At 36.1% G+C, this 22,533-nt stretch overlaps 1 protein-coding gene across 1 annotated transcript in view; it reads right to left on the bottom strand.

Moving 5' to 3' along the window:
- LOC148955982 (uncharacterized) overlaps nucleotides 1-22,013 on the bottom strand; it is a 31,352-nt gene extending 9,339 nt beyond the window's left edge. The window contains exon 1 of the mRNA XM_089088360.1: nucleotides 20,844-22,013. Coding sequence (XP_088944486.1) covers nucleotides 20,844-22,002 — 1,159 coding nt within the window. The 5' untranslated portion in view covers nucleotides 22,003-22,013. The remainder of the gene's footprint in view (nucleotides 1-20,843) is intronic.
- Between the last annotated feature and the right edge of the window lie 520 nt (nucleotides 22,014-22,533).

Genomic DNA, 22,533 nt, shown 5'->3' with positions numbered 1-22,533 from the left:
TGTATTTTTGCCAGAAGAAAGACACAGATGCGTGTTTATTTGTTTTTTTTTGTTTTTTTTGTTTCTTTTCTCCAGGGGTGATCGTATGGATCCAGTGGTCCTAGAATATCGCAGGAGGGCTCATTCTAACGGAAATTAAAAGTTGTAGTGCCCTTTTTACGTGACCAAAAAATGGAGGGCAACTGGTATCCATCTCACGCTCATTTTTTCCCCAAAGTCACCCGATCAATATATTGAAATAGCTATTTTGTTCAGCATGGTCGAAAAATATAATAACTATAATAGAGGATAATAGAGGATAATAGAGAAATATAATAGAGGATGATTAATCCCCAACAGTCCCCGGGGGAAGGGCTGTAAGTTATGAACTTTGCCCAATGTTTGTATATAGTATTGGTTATTGGGAAGTATACAGACGTTTTCAGGTTTTTTTTTTGCTGGTAGTGGGGGGAGGTGGGGGAGTCGGGGATTACATGGGAGGATCTATCCATGGAGGAAGTTTTCATGAGGGAAGGGACATTGCTATGAAGGGGGGCACCGTATTTCCCAGCATTATTAAAATACGATCTAGAAATTAAATATACAAAAAACATGTTTTTCAGCTGAACGTAAGGAGCAACATCAAAACTTAAATCGAACAGAAATTATTACGTATATGATTGGATTCACCCCCTAGTCAATACCTCGCTCTTTACGCTTAAGTTTTTTTTTTAGTACTTTCATAAGAACTATTTATTCTAATTAACGGCCTTTGTAATTAAGGGGTCATTCTTAAAGAATTGGAACAGAATTTGAACACTACCGTAAAGAGCAAGGTATTGACTAGGGACGAACCCCCTAATATACGTAACGAAAATATACGAATATAGAAGTTCGTTACGTAAGTTTATTCGTAGGTTACGTATATTTATTACTAATAAAAATGTTCGTACATAAAATTAAACAATTTTCGAGAAAGTCATTTAAACAAAAAAAGTAAAATTAATATGCAATTTTCGTTTTAACTATTCATGCAGGGTGAGCCAAAATCAAAACCTGCATTAATTTAAAAACGTTCAGAAATTAAATAAAACGAACAAGTTTTTTTAACTGAAAGTAAGGAGCGACATTAAAACTTAAAACGAACAGAAATTATTCCGTATATGAAAGCGGCTGTCTCCTCCTCAATGCCTCACTCTTTACGCTAAAGTTTGACTCTGTCTCACAACTTTATTTTTTTAAACAATAAAAACTCTAGCATAAAGAGCGAGGCATTGAGGAGGGGACAGCCCCTTTCATATACGGAATAATTTCTGTTCGTTTTAAGTTTTAATGTCGCTCCTTACTATCAATAAAAAAAAACTTGTTTTTTTATTTAATGTACTGAAAGATTAGAAAAACTTATTATTAATCGTTAAGTTTAATTTAAAAGTGAAAATTTCAACAGAAACATTTTGGAACCAACGGACACAGACTAAAAGAATCCAAAAATAGCCAATAAACATGAAAAATGAAAAACAAATGAACCGAATATAATCATGTTCTCTTATCAACAAGTGTCCGACGACTAAAGGCCCAAATTTTCACCCTTGGCGAGTGAAATCAGCGGAGTGAGGCGACGGAAATTAATTTTTACGAATATCAAAGGACTGAATGGACCCCAAAAGCGTAAAACTCCCCCCCTTCCTTGAAGTATATAAAATAAGGCAACATTTTATGGTGATATTAAATTACTAGGCTATAAAATCACAACGGGTCTCCATACTCCAAAAAAGTTCATTGCAAATAAAAAAGAAGTCGGGCAATCTATGATGGGTCTAATCTTTAGAGGGCCATAAAAGACTTTGTAATCCAGAGGGGACCTGTAATTACAGGCCCCCTTATAACTAACAAGAAGAACAGCAAATTCATAAATATCTTCAGCTGCTGACATTAAAAGCTATGCTGAAGACAAATTGACCTTACCATTGAGCTTACGATTACTAACTTACTGAATAAGTTTTTTGTTTATTATATATTTTTTTTACCTACCCTAAAAGATTACCATAAAACAATATTTCAACAAGTAGAAAATAATGTAGCTGCTGGCAATGCTCTTGCTAGTCGGGACATTCTAACACTCAGGATGATAAAAAATTAGAATGACTGAACAAGGTCTTGATTAATTCTTAAGCCTGCATTTGTTATATTCCAGTCCAAAAGACTGTCATTAAAATACTATACCCATAAGAAAACAAATACTACCAATTGCCTTTAACTGGCGAGATGACAGAGAAAATAAAGAGAGTGGAAGAGAGAAAGAGAGAGAAACTATAACTAGTTTCAGTTGCCAGAGGATGTTGGTATTATGTTGGCCCAATTATCCAATCTCCTATGTTCCGAAAAATGTTTATACACGTATTTTGAAAAAGTTCAATTTTTTGCATGTTATTTCGCCAAACTAAAAAGGATCTTTCTATTGGATCAATCCGTTTTCTTCTAACTTAATTGGTTCCTCGGATATTTAAAATTTTGGGGTATTTCCAAAATGCGCCAAGCCCTCTTTCTAACACGCAGAAATAGTAGTAATTTGAACTTCTGATATCAAAACTAGTTCTATCATTTTTTGGATGCATAAAGAAGTTATGTTTATGAACAACTTGCTTTTGATAACATTCAAAAGTCCATAAATACATTTTTCTTTTTTTCGCTGTGCTGTACAACAATTTGAGTTACTGCAACCATGGGTTATTAAGGTCAACAAATTAAAGACTTTTTTTGCCCCCTCTAACGGCAGACTAGATTAAAATAGAGACAAATATAAAATTCTAATAATTTTTAAGAAAAGCGCTGCCTATTTAATACTCCTACAGCGTAAATAATATGTCCCCTGTATCAGCAGGGCTTTCAGTCAAAACGGGAAGCCCCATAGGGAACTCCGAAAGTAGTCGAAATGCTTAAATAATATTTCCATAGAGCTGATTTTTAACCTTTTCCTCTCAGGTATGCTACAAATATTTTTTAGGGACTACCCTTTCCTGAGCTTAAAAAAATGCTGTATTTAATAAAAACACGAAATTTGAACTTTCTAATGATGCAAGTTTCACTAAATCTGAACATCTCCGTCAAAAAATGGGACAATTTAGATGATTTTTTTAAGATGTCGGGGAGGGTAAACTGAAAGCCGATCGGCTTTTAGTTTACCGTCGTTTATTCGGATATCATACCCAAGCCCTGCAAGTTATGTAACAACACCAATCAATCCTAAATAGTTTGGTTACACGACTAACTAAGTTTGTACTGGACGAGATAGGACGATTTATTAAGCTACTACATCGCACTAAACAGGTAAAACATTTAAAATTCAATTTCACTGGCCTTGGTACTAAGTTCTAACTTTAAAAAAAAGCTGATAGAACTAGAAACGGTATTTACAATAATTGCATAGAAAAAAATATAAAATTTCAAAATACCAAACACTTTATTCAAACACTCGGATTGACATATAAAATTAGACATATTTCTTTTAAATTCAAAAAATAATATTAAAACAGTCATGAGGTAATAAAGCAATGAGACTTCCAACACAGATATCAAACAGTTCATGGTAACGAACTGTAAGTAAGGAGCGACCCGGCTCAATAGTAACCGAAACTCTAAAAACGGAATTTTGATACCAATAGATACAACACAAGAATCGGATCTTTTTGCTGATTTCAAATATATAGGTTTCATCAAATTTAGTAGCCATCAAAACTTACGCGCCTGAGAAAGTTTGCTTTATTTTTGAAAAGAAGGTGAAAACACCCCCAAAAAATCATAGAACCTAAATGTAAATCACGCTGTCAGGTTCAGCATATCAGAGAACTCTACTGTAGAGGTTTCAAGATCCTATCTGCAAAAATGTGCAATTTTGTATTTTTTGCCCGAAGAAAGATCACAGATGCATGTTTATTTGTTGTTGTTATTTTTCCAGGGGTGATCGTATCGAACCAGTGGTCCTAGAATATCGCAGAAGGACTCATTCAAATGGAAATTAAAAGTTCTAGTGCCGTTTTTAAGTGATCAAAAAAATGGAAGGCAACTAGGCCCCCTCCACGCTCATTTTTTCCCTAAGTCACCCAATCAAAATTTGAGATAGCCATTTTATTCGGCATGGTCAAAACATATAGGCCTAATAACTGTCTTTAAGGGTGACTTAATCCCCCACAGTTCCCAGGGAAGGGCTGCAAGTTATGAACTTTGTTCAATGTTTACATATAGTATTGGTTATTGGGAAGTATACAGACATTTTCAGGGGAATTTTTTCTGGTAGGGGGTGGGGGGAGGGTCGGGGGTTACGTGGGAGGATCTTTCTATGGAGGAAGAATGGACATTGCTATGAAGAAAGCGCCGGATTTCCCAGCATTATTTAAAAAACGATCAGAAATTAAATAAAAAAAACAATTTTTTTTAGCTGAAAGTAAGAACCGATGTTAAAACTTAAAACGAACAGAAATTATTCCGTATATGAAAGGAGATGTCCCCTTCTCAACGCCTCGCTCTTTTCGCTATTGTTTTTTTCATCGTTTTAAAAAACAGAGTAGTGAGAAAGAAGGTACTGTTCTAGTAGCCGGGCAACACTCGAGAAGTGAAGTTTGGTTAATGAACAAATTTGAGCTATATATTTGCACATTAGGGGGTGGAGATAAAACGCAGCATATATTAAATACAGAACCTAACCTAACGTAGGTACCTTTTCCCTCTCTAAACCTAGAAAAAACGAAGTTTATATACAGTTTCCGGAGTGAGAAACCCTTTTTTATGCTGCGTCAGACATCCAATTACCAGGTAATGGCTATCTGATTTATTTTTCTCGATGCGTGTTTCTCGGCTTATAGAACAGTACCAGAAAGAGTCAAACTTTAACGTAAAGAGCGAGGCGTTGAGAAGGGGATAGCCCCTTTCATATATGGAATAATTTCTGTTCGTTTTAAGTTTTAACGTCGGTTCTTAATTTCAGCTAAAAAAAAACTTGTTTTTTTTTATTTAATATATCCAGAGACCGCCCGCAGTACAACATGAGAGCCTTTGGATAGCTAGCCCGAAGGCATTGCTTTAGCGCCCAATAAAGATAAAACTTGTTGATTAGAATTTTGTATGTTTGAGTATCGAGTGTTATAGGTTTTTACTTTGTTTTAGTAGCTTCCTATATTCAAGTAATTGACAAACAGGCTTGTCTCAAACAACTTTCTCTCATATGAGAAGGGCACCACCCGCTACAAATTTTGAGATCTTTACGATTTGTCCTTCATTTTTCATTTAATTACCCAACTTTTTGTTTTTCGAATTTTAACCCCGCCCCCGAAAAAATTAGATGTACGTGTCCAATAGGTCTTGAATATGAGTTTGATTTACCTGTAATATTAGCCTAAATATAAAAAAACAAGTTTTTTAACTGAAAGTAAGGAGCGACAATAAAACTAAAAATGAACAGAAATTATTGCGTTTATGAAAGGGGCTATCCCCTCCTCAACGCCTCTCTTTTTACACTAAAGTTTTTTATTGTTTTAAAAAATAGAGTTGTGAGAAAGTCAAACTTTAGCGTAAAGAGCAAGGCGTTGAGGAGGGGACAGCCCCTTTCATATACGGATAATTTCTGTTCGTTTTAAGTTTTAATGTCACTCCTTACTTTCAGTTAAAAAACTTGTTTTTTATTTAATTTTTGAACGTTTTTGAATAAATGCAGGTTTTGATCTTGGCTCACAGTACATGAATGATTCAAACAAAATTTTCAGATTAATTTACTTTTATTTGGTTAAATGGCTTTCTCGAAACTTGTTTCATTTTATTTACGAACGTTTTTATTAGTAATAAATATACGTAACTTACAAATTGAATTACGTAACGAACTTCTATATTCATATATTTTTAATAAGTATATTAGGGGGTTCGCCCCCTAGTCAATACCTTGCTCTTTAAGCGAAATTTCGAATTTTGTTCCAATTCTTTAAAAATGACCGCTTAATCACAAAGGCATTAGAATAAATAGCTCTTATGAAAGTACTAAAAAATCTCTGGCTTAAAGAGTGAGGTATTGAATAGGGGGTGAACCCAATAATATATGTAATATTTTCTGTTCGTTTAAAGTTTTGATGTTGCTGCTGTTGCAGTTGAAAAACTTGTTTTTTTTATATTTAATTTCTGATCTTTTTTTAAATAATGCTGGGAAGTCCGGCGTCCCCTTCATAGCAATGTCCCTTCCCCCATGAAAACTTCCTTCATGGAAAAATCCTCCTATATAACCCCCGACCCCCCTCCCCCACTACCAGGAAATATCTCCCCTGAAAACGTCTGTACTGTATACTTCCCAATAACCAATACTATATGTTAACATTGGGTAAAGTTCATAACTTTCAGCCCTCCTCCAGGGAACTTCGGGGGATTAAGTCATCCTAAAAGACATACTTATAATATTTTCGAACATACTAAACAAAATGGTTATCTAAAAATTTTGATCAGGTGACTTTGGGAAAAAAATGAGCGTGGGAGGGGGCCTAGTTGCCCTCCATTTTTTTGGTCACTTAAAAAGGGCACCAGAACTTTTAATTTCCATTCTAATGAGCCCTCCCACTATATTCTAGGACCACTGGGTCGATACGATCACCCCTGGGAAAAAAAACAAAAAACAAATAAACACGCATCCGTGATCTTTCTTCTGGCAAAAAATGCAAAATTGCACATTTTTGTAGATAGGAGCTTGAAATCTCTACAGTAGGGTTCTCTGATACGCTGAATATGATGGAGTAATTTTCATTAAGGTTCTATAACTTTTAGGGGGTCTTTCCCCTTTTTTCAAAAATCATCCAAATTTTCTAAGGCGCGTGTCTTCAGATGAGTAAGACTAAACTTCATAAAACTTCTGTTTTTTAAATCAGCGTTAAAGTATGATTCTTTTAATGTATCTATTTGTATCAAAATACCGTTTTCTAGAGTTTCGGTTACCATTGAGCCGGGTCCCAATAGCCAATACTATATGTTAACTATAGTTCATAACTTTCAGCCCTGCTCCTGGGGGCTTCGAGGGATTAAGTCATCCTTAAAGACATAGTGATAATATTTTCGACCACGTTGAACAAAATGGTTATCTCAAAATTTTGACCGGGTGACTTTGGGAAAAAAATAAGCGTGGGAGGGGGCCTAGTTGCCCTCCATTTTTTTTGGTCACTTAAAAAGGGCACTAGAACTTTTAATTTCCGTTCCAATGAGCCCTCTCACGATATTCTAGGACCACTTGGTCGATACGATCACCCCTGGGAAAAAAAATAAAATATACACGCATCCGCGATCTTTCTTCTGGCAAAAAATGGAAAATTCCACATTTTTCTAGATAGGAGCTTGAAACCTCTACAGTAGGGTTCACTTGTACGCTGAATCTTATGATGTGATTCTCATTAAGGTTTTATAGCTTTTAGGGGGTCTTTCCCCCTTTTTTCGAAAATCAGCCACATTTTCTCAGGCGCGTAACTTTTGATAAGTAAGATTAAACTTGATGAAACTTATACATTTGAAATCAGCATAAGAATCTGATTCTTTTGATGTATCTATTGGTATTAAAATTCCTTTTTTTAGAGTTTTGGTTACTATTGAGCCGGGTCGCTCCTTAATTACAGTTCGTTACCACGAACTGTTTGATTTAGTAGCCAAATATTTTTGTATATGCACATGACTGTTCAAAAACGGGGGGAGAGAGGAAGATTTTTTTTTCAAAGGTGATCGCGCTAGTTGGAATTTGTCAAGCAGGGGGTGATGTCAATTTTTCTTCATGGGTCACCAATCTTAGGATCGGCTCTGCATAGGCGAAATAAAATTTTGCCCGTAATAACGATCATGGAGAAATTGTTTAGTTTTCATACTATAGGCCCCCTCATCGCTAGTCTCTCTGGGATTAATAGCGTAGTTTCTAGTAGCCTAGTAGGCTAAATGGAATTTTTGTTTAGAGCTTGAAGTTTCTTTGCCCATTTAATCCAGTCTGAGATTTTTTAGATAACAATTTTCTGTGACCTCATGGAAACATAATTGTAGACTAACTATTTTTGGAACTAATTATTGGGCGGGAAACAGCGATAACTCGAACCATAATACGGTCTCTAGGCCAGCCATGTTCTCATGAATTTGAAAACAGTATGGAAAAGCCACCACTTTTTTTCAACCGCAATAATAAAAAAAAGGCCAACCGGGCCGTTTTCCCAAACCAAGTAGCAGGCATAGGCCAGGTGGACATAATTTTGTGTGTCTGTTTTTTTTCTTACTATTTGAAAATAGAAACAGTACTTTTTATGATATACCCCCCGCATCTCAAGTTGTTCATGCATTGACCCATTGCAAAACCGGTTTGGTTTTAATTAACACATCTAACTTTCTCATTAGTTTCTTTCAACTTAGCGTGAGAAAAGACAAAGAGAATTGACAGAAAAGACGGGAATTATATAATTTGGGGTATATATTTGCACATTAGGGGGGTGGGGGTAAATTATTTGGACAGTTTGAAGTTAGAAAACAATTCTTACTTCATAATATCATAAAAATTGTAGCACACACATTAGGCATGCAGACCCGCTGTACTTTACCCCCTCCTCCCTAATGTGCACACATATAGCCCAAATTTGTTTCTAAAGAATTATATTTTGATCATACTTAGGTATTTGTTCATGGGCACCCATAGGCTGAATTTTAAGGGGGAGGGGAGCTTACCTGGTCTAATCGGCACTCCCAATGCTGTATAATGGAAATCGCAAGACAAAATATCATAGGCAGTGTGAGAGCACTGCCAAAGTAAAGAGCGATGTGAGCACAATATATTGTTGTTTTTTTAGACCAGGGCACTTTTAATAGAAAGAAACGTCATAGGAACTTCTAAAAGAGCTCATGGAAGGCAGCCAGCTCCCCCTCCCCCACGTCAATCACTTTCGCAAACACATCCAATCAAAATTTTGAGTCATTTTGTTCAGCGTAGTTTATAGGTCCGGATTATGACTTTGAGGATTACAGCCCCCCCCCCCACAACCCTCAGGGCAAGGATTGTAAGTTATACCCTGGGGGATATAAGGTTTTTTATAAAAAGGATGGTCGTATAAACGTCGGACGGGCTCATTTGATTGGTAATCAGAAGTTCTACTGGCCTTTTCCGCCCACCACCCTCCGTACACCAATCTTTAACCCAAACACATCCAGTCATATTTTCTGAGATAGCCATTTTGTTCAGCGTAGTTGAAAGGTCCAGAAATTCTGTCTTTGAGGATCCCCCCCCCACATAGCCCTCAGGGCAAGGGTTGTAAGTTACGTCCTGGGATCATATACCACAAACGGATTCACCACAAACGGTAGTAGGTGTGGTGAATTTTGCATTGAAGGGTATGAGTGTTGATTAAGAGGATAGTGATTTTAGTATGTATTCATTTTATTTATCCTTTTTCTTTTCTTTTTGTTTTGTATATGGCTGTAAAAAAGCTTTATTAATACATTATTATTATTATTATTATTATTATTATTATTATTATTATTATTATATGGTTTTTATAGAAATGGTGGTCGTATAAACTTCAAAGAGGGTTCATTGGATTGGTAATCAGAAGTTATAGTGCTCTTTTTAAGAGTGAACATGATCAGAGGGCAAATACCTTCCCCCCCCCACACACACACACACACATAGGCTACACACACGTCGTATTTTCCCAAAACGTATCTGATAGAAATTTTAAAATGGCCATTTGTTGTCGTAGAAACTTCGAAAAGGGCTCATTCAGTTGGTAATTAAAAGGGCCAGTGTCCTCTTTAATAGTCAAAAGTGATTGGAGGGCAACCATCCCCCCACGCCCATCATTTTTTTAAACACTTCCAATCAAAATTTCGAGATAGTTATTTTGTTTGACGTAGTTTAAAAGCCCAGAAATTATGTCTTTGAGGATGAGAACCCCCTACAGTCCTCAGGGCAAGAGTTGTACGCTAAGCCCCGAGAGCATTTAAAGCTTTTATGGGAATAGTGGTCGTATAAACTTCAGAGGGGGCTCATTGGATTGGAAATCGTAAGTTGATGTGCCATTTTTAAGAGTCAAATTTATCGGAGGGCAGCTATACCCGCCCCACGTCATATGTTCCCCAAATGTATCCGATAGAAATTTTGAGATAACCATTTGGTCAAAAATAGTCCAAAGATCTCATAAAACGGCCTTGGGGCTTGACCCCCCCCCCGAGTATGGGGATAAGGGTTAAGGTTTTTATGAAGGGGTGATCTTGTGAACTTTATAGGAGGCTCATTTGATTGGAAATGCATAGTTTTAGTTCCATTTTAAGAGTCAAGCGTGATGGAGAGAAAATAGCCCTCCCCTCTCCCTGACATGATCTTTTCCCCAAACACATTCGATCAAAATTGTGAGATAGCCATTTTGTAACCAACAGTCCAAAGAGAATATAAAACAATGTCTTCAGTAATCAAATATAAGAAATACTTAGGCGGACGTTTAACTAAAACAAAACAAACTATGAGGATGTGGACCTTGAAAAAGGGGACAAATCAAACTTATATTATTAAATTAGACCTTTAATAGTAAGCTGTGGGGGGTTTTGAACTAGCCAGAAGGCACTATGTGTATACTTTTAATACTACAACTACATTTACTGTAACTAATAACGGTAAGAGCACTAGGGTGAAACATCTAGGAAGCGCTTAGGGGGCATTCCAATTGAACGTATAAAATGTATACATGCAGGTTTTCAAAAAGGCATATAAGCAACATCATGGGCAGCACCCCTCTATATTAGTTAGAAATATCATCAAAACGTTTAGAGACTAATTCAATTCAAAATTAAAAGTTCTAGTGTCTTTTCTAAGAATAAAAAAACCCGAGGGCAATCAGCCCGTCTCTCGAGCCGATTTATTTCCCAAACACATCCAGTCAAATTTTTGAGACAACTATTTTGTTCAATATAGTAGAACGGTCCAGCAACTATGTCTTTAGGGATATTGGGAATGGCCAACCCCCAAAATATGCAATTAGCCCAATATGCTATATAACTAAATACTGCTTTAAAACTAACTCAAAAACTTTTGCGTCTGCGCTTGCCAATAAAATATTTTAACAATATATCGAAAAGGACTGGGGGTATTAAGTTGAAGCTTCGGGACAACTACTATTACTACTTTCGCTCTCACATTTTAAATAGATAAATAGATTATAAGTGTATCTAGGTTGTCAAAGAGCATAGATGGAATCTTTTGGGAATGATATTAAGTTTTATTTTTTCAGGTCAAGTTGAGGAGGTATAAAATTAAACTAAAAAATACTAGGTCTATTTGTGTCAAGATTAAAAATTGTTGAAAAAGTTTCTCCCAACATACGAATAGCAAGCCAAAGTATGGGTTCTTTTGAAAAAAAAAACAGAAAAGATATAAATATTTTTTTCATGAAAATGACTATGTTAATAAAAAACGAACAGAAACTAATCTAAAAAAAACTTTCCACAAAACAAGTTTTTCAAAGAAAAGTAAAGAGGTTCATTAAGCCAACGATGGGCAGAAATGAAGTCAAGTAATCGTCCAAGCGTAAAACTACCACAAATCACTATCAATAAATAAATGAAACTCAAAACGAACAGAAATTAGAATAAATAGCCGAGTCAAACTCGAAACGAGCAGAAATTAACATTAGTAGGGCTCATAAGCCCCATGCTTTCTCAAGCTCAGAACATAATTTGCGCTTTACTGAAAACAAAATATGTTTAAATCTTTTCCTTTTTTTTACTTAAGTAAAAAAGTTTTTTCACTCACTTTTTTTACTTTAAGGAATAAATATCAGTATAGGTATATTAAACTGACAATCCATGGTCGTTTGTTTTTATTTATTTATTCTTTTTTTTTCTTAGTAAAGCCTAAGGATCTTATTGAATGCCACGGCGAGACTTATTATCTATTATTCTAACTATTATGCAAGGGTTCTGAAACGCCATAGCCATTTCGTTTCTACCAGATTTCTACTTATCTTGATGAATAACGAAGAAGACCAGCGTCCAACTAGTGACTTGTGAAGTCTTTAACTCATGAATAGGCCCGAATCTTTTGTAAATTCAAGCTGGGATTTGAGAAAGACTGATGAAAATATTAATGTTTGCGGTCAACATTGCTCGCGCCGGCGACGCGCCGCCGACATTTCACTGGCGGTGGCACAAACAAATCATCGGTGGCGCGCCACCGCTGCTATTTTGGGCCCCACCGTCACCGGCCTTCCCTTATCGGCGCGGCCTTCCCTTATCATTTTTTGAGAATCTGTACACTCTTTATTAATACGATTTAACAACATATTATAAATAATAGCATTAGCAGACAAAGTTGCGTATTCCTAGGCATACAGTGTGAAGCCAGAAAACCCTCCAATGGTATGTCTTTCCCCCGCCCAGATTACGAGACCTAAAAGCGCTGGGTGAACACGAAGCGACCCATTAGCACTGGTGTGGCTTAGAACCACTGTGTATAAATAATATAACACTACTAATTGCACATTGAACTACTAATTACCGATTTTTATATATGTATTGGAAAAAATTAATTTGAAAATAGATTTTTTAAAATCTAGTATTACAAAGGTGAAGCCAAGTTTCGCGTTCAAAAGAAATCTGACTTGTCTACCTGTGAAAAAATCGAATATCGCTTATGTTTATACGTTCTCCGGAACACTTGCATTTCGGTCTGGCTTCGTATAATGGTTGAGATACGGAATGATTGTACTGTCGAAATTTATGTACAGTGCATGGAACATACAAGCCAATAATGCAACAAAACATATGAGGAAAAATGAAATCGTGTAACCTTGACATCCGAGATTCACACCCATAATAATGTTCATTCTGCTTCATTTCTTGACATGTAACTGATGATTCTGATTATTAAGGTTCAGGACTATTGTTATCAGCACTTGATCACCTGACAACAGTGCAACAGGCATAAAACGCTTTATTTTATCTAACGGAAATGATGCAAGGAAAATATTTTACTTAAAATATCCATTTCCGGAACATGGCTTTCATTTAGAATTCTAGTACAAATATTTAAAATATTTAAATAGATAAGGTTCTAAAGATAAGTTACAGGATATGATGAAGTATACTCTTTACGTCTCTTCTAATGTTACATTACATCATGCCCCAGTCCCTGAATAGTCATACCTGTTAATAAAAAAAGCTAGGTTCAAGGAAATCAGGGTCGTATCCAGGATTCTTTTTTAAGGAAGGAGGGTTTCCGAAAAAACACTTCAAAAACGCCTCAACAAATTGTTTATATTCATTTTTGTCACGTTTTTACGTGTCAGGCAAACATTTCGGGGTAGGAATGGGGGTTCTATCCCCCCTCTGGATACAGCCTTGAATGAAGTATATTGTTTTTGTCTTGATTTTAACCCTGTATATCAGATTTAGAAGCAGACAATTGAAATGCAAAAATGAGTTTGAAGCTGATAAAGTCATATACAAAAATGATACAAATTTTCGAGCTTTTAAACGTTTTAAAATAAGAATGATCCCAACCAAGTCCCCCTTTATAACGAGATTATGCGTTGTTTTGTGAAGTCCAAACATTGATTTATAACGCTAAAACGACTTTGCTTGTTTTGCCGGGTCTCTCCCCAACTTCTCAGCAACGTGATGAAGAATTGACCTTATTTTGGGTTTGAATACCTGTTTGTTTTAGGATCTTTAGGCTATTAGCTTCCTTTAAGCTACTATTTTTATATATTATAAACATGGCTACTTTGCCTCTTGCAAAAGTGGCTGTAGTATGTTGTTTCCAGGTGCCATCAGCTGGGGCAGATCTAGAGGAAAATCTTGTGGGAGGCCTAATGTGACAAGGGCGCTAATGAGCACAAGCTTGGGGGGGGGGGGGGGTGACAAAGGTACCAATAATTGACAAATTTATTCTAAAAAAAGGAGCAACAAAAACAGGGAAAGAGGGCACCAGAAAAATCTTGGGGGGATTCCCCCGGATCCGCCAGTGGCCATTAGCTAAAAAATCAAAACCCTGCCTCTTTTATAACCCGGATCTCTTTCCCACTACAACAAAATTTGCGAACCTGTTCATTATTGCTTCTTTGTTTACTAAACAGTTTGTTCATCATTAAACCAGTGGTAGGCAAGGCTGCAATTAATGGAATATTCATTCCCTTGATACTTTCGTGAAGTATATTTTAAAATTACGTTAGTTCTAAGAAACTGACCTAAATTTAAGTTAGTTAAAATGTCACATATTTAATCTGATGAAACCATACACATTTGGTTTCCTATGAGTCTTTTTTAAAAGTTAAAATTATGGAAATTGACTAAAATCAGTGGTTCGACCATAATATCTTGAAAATGAGCTGATCATAATCCAACTTTGCTTTTTGATTTTAGCACCTAAGCCCTTGACTGACACTTAATTCTCCACGTTCATAACATAATATCTCTAAAAGCGTAGATTGGCTTTAGTACCTCAAAATAGTAAATTGTAATTTAGTAACCAATATTTATGATATGAAGTACTGTTACTAACAAATCCCCCTACTACGAAACCGCCTGAGACCAACTCAGCTGCGCACGCTCCTCATCCGCCCGAATAATAGATTCACTTTACTCAAATATTGACACGTATACAGGGGAAGCTTGCCGCTGAAATTTTATTAATATCTCATATATCAGCTATTTTCATAATGTGCGGTAATTTTCGTATTTTAGCCGTCGAAGCTGCAGTTTATGTTTTGCAATTGAGGACAGGTTGTAATGAGGTATTTGGTTATGGGGTGAGGCATTTGTACTTTAAGAATGAGGCGGCATTAGTATTCAAGAGGAAGTTTATTTTAAAGCGAGGAAGATGGGCTGCTTCAAGCAAGGTCAAATCTAAGGGCTGACCCCCCTCCTCCCGAAATGTTTTCAGACTCGTAAAATTATAACAAAAATGAATATAAACAAATTTTTGATGCGCTTTTTAAAGTTTTGTAGTGCAGCCCCCCTCCCCCCCCCCAAAAAAAAATATAGATACGGCTCCAGCTTCTAGGGATCATATAAGGTTTGCGGCAATTATTTTTAACATTCAGATGAATTTTGTATTTATTCTTTTTACCAAGATGGTATAGAAATAAATAATTTGTTTACAAGTTTGGGGCTACTAACAATTTGATGTCTTAAAAAAGTCGATTTCAGGGCTATTAAATAAAAAACAACAATTTTTTTTTAACTGAAAGTAAGGAGCGACATTAAAACTTAAACGAACAAAAATTATTCCGTATATGAAAGGGGCTGTCCTCTCCTCCCTCTTTACGCAAAAGTTTGGCTCTTAGTCACAATTCTACTTTTTAAAAGATTAATACATTAGCATAAGGCGTTATGCTAAACTCGTCTATTACTCGTTATGTTATAACTCGTTTCTGCTTAGCATAAGGAACGAGGCGTTGAGAAAGGGACAGCCCCTTTCATATTCGGAACAATTTCTGTTTGTATTAAGTTTTAATGTCACTCCTTATTTTCAGTTAAAAAAAACTTGTTTTTTTTTATTAATTTATGAACGCTTATTCTAACTAGTGCGTGTTCGAATTTCGCTCACAGTACATGAAAAATTAAAAACAAAATTTTGCAAAATAATCTTTGCAAATTTATTCCGTATATGAAGGGTTGCCCCCTCCTCAATACCCTGCTCCTTACGCTAAAGCTGTTAGCACTTTTAAAAAAGCTTCCTATTCTAATCAAGTGTCCTCCGTGGTTCAATACAAATTAGGACAAACAGTCAAACTTTAGCCTAAAAAGCAAGGTCTTGAGAAAGGGGGAACCCTTCATATATGGAATAATTTCTGTTCGTTTTACAAATAACGTTGGTAAATCTGGCTCCCCCTCTATGAAATATACCCCTCAAAAATAGCAAAATTCCAAATTTGTGCTGATAGGAGCTTGAAACTTTTACAGTGCGGTTCTCTGGTACGCTGAATCTGACGGTGTGATTTTCATTAAGAATGTTTTAATTTTAGGGAGTGTTTCCCCCCTATTTCAAAAATCTGGCAAATTTTCTCAGGCTCGTAACTTTTGATGAGTAACACTAAACTTGATGAATCTGATATTTTTGGAATCAGCAAATAAGCTGGTTCTTTTGACGTATCTTTTGGTATTAGTAAAATTCCGTTTTTTAGAGTTTCAGTTACTATTGAGCCGAGTCGCTCCTTACTTACAGTTCGTTACCATGAACTGTTTGAAAAAAGAGGCTTGCTTGCTGTTGGTTCTTATCATCCTCTTGTTCAATTGTTTTTGTAGTTTTGTCATAACGAATGTTCATCTCATTACGTATAAATAATACGCCCGAGGTTTTGTTTCTTCTTTCTCACGCTGGGCTTGAAATCCTTTGCCCGTGAGGACGGGATTCAAGTCCAGAGGTCGCTGATTATTTGGTTTGCAACGGGGGTCAGTTGTGTGATTCTGTAACCTCAGCAAGAGTTGACCCAGCTCTAAATGGGTACCTGAGAAATCTGGAGAAGGTAAAACGGAAGGGTGATTGAACACAAAGGCTGACTGGCACCCCTAACCCCGTAGAACTTTCTGGCTGAAGAGTCATGCAACGGAGTTCGGAACGGCCGACAAGGGCTTCAAAGTCCAATGTCGTATTCTTTACCGTTTTTCTTTTTATTGGGTTCGTTTGTCGGCTTCTTTCGTTCATAAATTGGATCATTTTTGTATGTCTTATATACGATCTTCTGGCTTTAAAAACTTGAATTTACTTTTCGGAAAAGGGGCTTCAACCAGGACACCCCTCCCATTGGGGCCAATCTTGACTTACACGAAGGTTACGCTCCTACAGAAAGCCAATAAATCAGTTATGGACACATTATACAATCATGTTTAACCACATATTATTTGAAAAAAACTACGTTTTCTAAAGAGTTAAAGAGGCTGAGTCACAAGTTCGAACCTTAAAACGTACAGGGATTAGAAGGTATAGATGGGGGCTGCCGCCCCCCAAACCCCCGCTTTCGCAGCCTTTAAATAAAAAAATATTTTAAACTGAAAGTAAGGAGCGACATTAAAACTTAAAACGAACAGAAATTATTCCGTATATGAAAGGGGCTGTGCCTCCTCAACGCCTCGCTCTTTACGCTAAAGTTTTTATTGTTTAAAAAAAGAGTTGTGAGAAAACCAAACTTTAGCGTAAAGAGCGAGGCGTTGAGGAGGGCACAGTCTCTTTCATATACGGATCTGTTCGTTTTAAGTTACTGTACCTTTTAATCCCTGTACGTTTTAAGGTTCGAACTTGTGACTCAGCCTCTTTAACTCTTTAGAAAACGTAGTTTTTTTCAAATAATTTCTGCACGTTTTTGTACAGTTTATTACTTATTATTGCTTGACTAACTGTTAGATGATTGTGTATTATTCTTTTCTTTCTCGACAGGGTGTTTTAAGGGTCGACCTTGTAACTCAGACTCTTTAACTCTTTTGAAAATGTAGTTTTTTCAAATAATTTAAAAAAGAAACTGAGTTTCTTTTTTAAAATTCTAATTCAGTGTATAAGAAATTTCCTCTGCCGAGGAATCGAACCCGGGTTTTCCGTCTGACAGTCAGGAGTATCGACCGCTCTACTAAAGAGAAACAATTGTAATTTTTTTTTTAGTAGGCGGAATATATTTTTACGCAAGCAAATCCCCACAAAACTTGATATTTGGTTTTTGGAAAACAGAGAAGGAGTGATCAGATCGAGCTGAAATGTTGAGGGGGAATTCACAATCCTCTGAGGAATGTGTCCTCAAGATTTCAGTTTAGTGAGAAAAGGTTAAAGGTGGGCTATTGTGGAGAATTTTTGCAGGGGAGCTGGTAAGATCGCGAGGTTTTTCGAAAATGTAAATTTAGGAGATAATTTTTTCTGTCTGAAAGTATGACAAAACCTTCAAAGGGTGAATTTCTCTTGGAATTAGTACTCATTCACCCGGATCAGTTGCCAACTGTGGCCTGTAGGCGTGGCTAACAAGAAAAAAAAAGAACTTTAAGTGGCTATATTTGGTTTTTGGAAAAGGAGTGATCAGATTGAGCTGAAATTTCGAGGATAAGCTCCCAGACTCGAGGAAAGCATATCCTATAAATTTCAGCCCAATCGGACACCGCTAAAGGGGGGCTGTGTTCGGAGGGTTGAAACTTCCTGCACACTTTCACCCATGAAGATAAAGTCGGAGGGGGGTGAAATTTTGCGCGTGTATGAGTATGAGGTTGGGCTACATAATGCGATCATCGCTGTCTCTCTGCGACCGCTAGGACCGGAAATCGCTTAACATTGTGGTGGGTCGCCTCTTTATAGAGGCACAAGTGTGCCTCCTTGATTAATTTAAGATACATTTGACTTGTTTCCGTATCCAGACTACATGGTAATTAATTAAGAGGAAAATTACAACCGTTTCGCATATACGAGCGGGAAATCAATTATTCCGACAACTGAAATTAAATCTCATGGCCACTGAAGGTAAAATAAGAACTTTCGCTTACCAAAGCTACATTGGCATTTTTTGACAAAAAATATTCTAGTGGGAAAAATGAGATTCACTATTTGACCCAGCAACACCGCAGAGATATTTGCATAGACTTGCCCACCCTGACAAAATTCGAGCAGGTGCCCTTGTTTTTAAGCTAAAATATTCAACTCAAATATTTAAATTTCTATGCATATATATATATATATATATATATATATATATATATATATATATATATATATATATATATATATATATATATATATATATATATATATATATATATATATATATATATATATATATATATATATATATGTAATTTACATTGGTACTTTTGTATTATACGGCAAACACTCAAGAATAAACCGGTTTCTTCGTAATTTCTTTTTCAGATTAGCGTGACACAAGACAAAGAATAGATAATTTGGACTATATATTCACACATTAAGGGGGGGGGGGTAAAGTATTTGGACACTTTGAAGTATGAAAATATTTCTTACTCCATACTATGCAGACAAAGTGTACCTAACACATTTTGCATACATACCCGCTATACTTTACCCCCACCCCCTAATGTAAAAAATATATAGCACAAATTTGTTTCTAAAGTACCATATTTTCATAATGTTTTGATATTTTTCATTAGGATTAACCTAACTTCACTTCTTGAGTGTTTGCCGTATAATACACAAGTACCCTTATTTTATATATGTTTCAAATATATATATAAATATATTTATAGATTAGGGGGATAGGTATTGTTGAATTCATGTCAAACACAAATGAATGTTAAATTTGGATTCAGGATGCAATTCTGACTGTAGAGGTAAGTTTGAATTTCATCCCCACCCCCATGTGCAAATATGTATAATGAAATAGTATATATATGGGTGGGGCAATTCTGACTATAGGGGTAAGCTTGTTACTTACCTATCTGAATAATCCGTTAATATAAACATTGTATAACATTATAATATAAACATTAATATGCCCGTAAATTGAATAGCCAAAGGTAAATTAAGACAAATGATAATAATGAAGAAAAGAAGGAACTGTCGAAACTCTACTCGTATTTCAAAAAATACATTTAGGCTACAATGTAGGGTTTAGAATTAAAAGACTCGGGGTAAAGAACTGTAAGTAAGGAGCGACTCGGGTCAATAGCAACTGAAATCTAAAACAAAGGAATCTTGATAGGAATTAATATTTCAAAAGAACTGATTTTTATGTGGATTTCAAATAATTAGAGCTCATTGGGTTTAATGTTACACATTAAAAAATCAATAGCATGAGAAGTTTCTTGATTTTCAAAAAAAATAAAAAAATAATGAAAACATCCAAAAATGCAAGTAATCGTAATGATTAGGCCTACTCTAAATCGTAACCCTGCTACGGAGGTTTCAAGCTCCTATCTACAAAATGTGGAATTTTGAATTGTTTCCCAGAAGAAATTTTACGGATGCGTGTTTAATTGTTGTCAGTCGGTAAAATCTATTATCCCCCCCCAATATTTTGGCTAGTGACACCTTTAGTCGGTGCCATACCAAGTCCACGAGAAGTAGGCTAATTACTTGTGCTACTTAGTTCCAAGCTGTCCTCTTTTTTACTTCCTAAGAGTGATGTTTAAGGCCTTGCGTAAAAGCCAATTTTTATATCTAATTAGCCTATAACTATACGTAATAATCTAAAAACTATAGATAGTGTGGTCAATATCCAACAAATCATATTATTGAGTTAGGAATAAAGTGAATACACCATGGAAATGAGTTTCAGCCCCCCCCCCCCTATATAGGCCAAGTCAGGGTTAGGTTGGGTTAGGTATAGCCTAGATAGGGGGGGGGATGAAATTAGTTTCCGATATAAATGATTATTATATTCGTAATCAGCATAAAAAAAGGCATCGAATGGTGTATTCACTTTATTCCTAACTCAATAATATGATTTCGTAGATATTGACTGATAGTGTAATAAGTTACCTTTTGGGGCCCAATGGAGGGCTCAAAATAGAATTTGCCCCAGAAGCGATTACTGAATTTGGAAAGAGTACGGAAAGTCTTTTCTATTGATTTCATTTTCTGGCACTTGTATGATGAACCCCCTACCGCTCAAGTTGTTCATTCATTGACGCATGATAGAACCGGTTTTTTTTTCATTAGTTTCTTTCGGCTTAGATTATATTTTTAATCTCGCGTTGGTATATTTCATTAGGATTGAGCGTCAGACAAACATATTAGAAGAATATTAGGTAGGGGATACATCACATCCATTTTCTACAAATATCCATTTTCTTCCTAATTAAATTACACGAATGAAAAATTTCCGTGGCGGAGGGGCGAACATGCCTAGCACCAAACTCTACAAAGGGGAAAAAAATTGATAATTTACCTTCATCGTCAGCAAACAGAGAGGGTGCAGGAAGCAGCAATGATAGAGGCGAAGGCAGGTCAGAAGAAGGTTCAACATTAGGGGTTACTGAGTTCCGACGACTCGATAAGGTGCTATTACTCAAAGAACTTTGGTCAGTAGCAACAGGTTCAAGCTTGGCAAGATCTAAAATAATTTGTTCATTTTTTAGGTCCACTGTTTCAATTATTGAATCTGAGGTTATTTCTGAAACAAAATCCATTGGCGGCAACACAATAGATTCAACATTATTTTCTGAAACAATTTGCTCCTCAGTTACCAGTGGCTCATCCGAAATTACAGGATGTGGGATAATAATTGGATTATTTAATTCACTGGTTTTGATCACATTTTCATTTTGATCTCTAATTTCACTGGATTGTGAAGATTCTGAACAAACTGAATTTCTTCTGCTTAAATCATTGTCAAGTCCTTTCAATTTTTTTGAATCTACGCGCGAGAGTTTCTTTTCATAACACAAGCCCTCTTCTTCAACACGCGATTTATAAGTGGATATAGAGAACCTCATCTTATCAGATAACTCAGAGACACTAGATCGTCTACTTGACTCTGAGCTTTCAGTAGGAGGAATCGTATCTGGTACTGGTGGGACCTCCTTCACTTCACTATCTGATTCACGTTTTTTTAGTGTTTCACTCAGCTCTACTAAAATCTCACTAACTTGAGACGCCTCTTTGCAAGTCAACTCCTTCAGAGCTTGCGTGTCCAACGTCTCATAAAGATTGTTAATTGCCACATGCTTTTTCACATCAGTTGTGCTTTCTCCTATATATTCATTTTGAAGCACTATCTCAGATATATCCGGTTTGACTGGCTCTGTAATAGTCAAAGTCTCTGGACCAGTCTCACTGATGACATCTATGATCTCATCCACTTTTTTTGTTTCACCTTCACTCTCGTTGAGCAACGCCTCTTGAAAAGAAGCAGTGTTTAAGAGGTCACTCACGATGTCACTCACTTCTTCATCACTAGATAAGTCTTTAAAGGGGGTAGGGGGGCCAGGTATCTTATATTCCCAAGCATCAAGTGGAGAAGAACTACGGCTTATAATGACCGTTGGTGAGATTTCTATGGCACTGTCATTGAACGACGAATTTGAATCAGAGGGTGCATCGGACATAGGGGTTACAGATATCTAAAACAAAATTACGTCGATAAAAAAATTAAATTATCCGGTAAACGAGTTAATAGTTGCAAAATTAAAGCTTAAAATTAAGAGCTAAATACCTAAGAAATTAAGACTAAAATATTTTCTGAGCTACAGGTTTCGACCCCAATATTTTATATTAGAAACAAGGCCGTATTCCAGGGGAGAGGAGGGGGTAGTTAAGGGGTTTGACCCCCCTCCAAAAAAATCTTCATTCGACTCGTGAAAACGTAACAAAATGCATAAGCCTATAAACAAATTTTGAGGTGTTTTTAAAGTTTTTGGTGCCCTGCTCCCCCCGAACAAAAATCCTGGTTAAGCCCTGATTAGAAGGCCGAAAGAAAATGTTAAAATATAAAGTCCAGGGAAAAAACGCTCGGATCCAAAAACAAACGTCCCCGCGTACTTGCCTACTTTACACGGCTAGTTCATCCGACCTATAATGCAGCAAATTAGCAAAGAAAACACATCGCTGGTTCTGCTATACTATGTATAGAGAAACGA

Source organism: Artemia sp. Qi Xiang Cuo, chromosome 1 (genome assembly GCF_049724085.1).
Source record: "Artemia sp. Qi Xiang Cuo chromosome 1, ASM4972408v1, whole genome shotgun sequence".
Classification (NCBI taxonomy): Eukaryota; Metazoa; Arthropoda; class Branchiopoda; order Anostraca; family Artemiidae; genus Artemia; species Artemia sp. Qi Xiang Cuo.
This window is presented reverse-complemented; position numbering and strand designations above follow the sequence as displayed.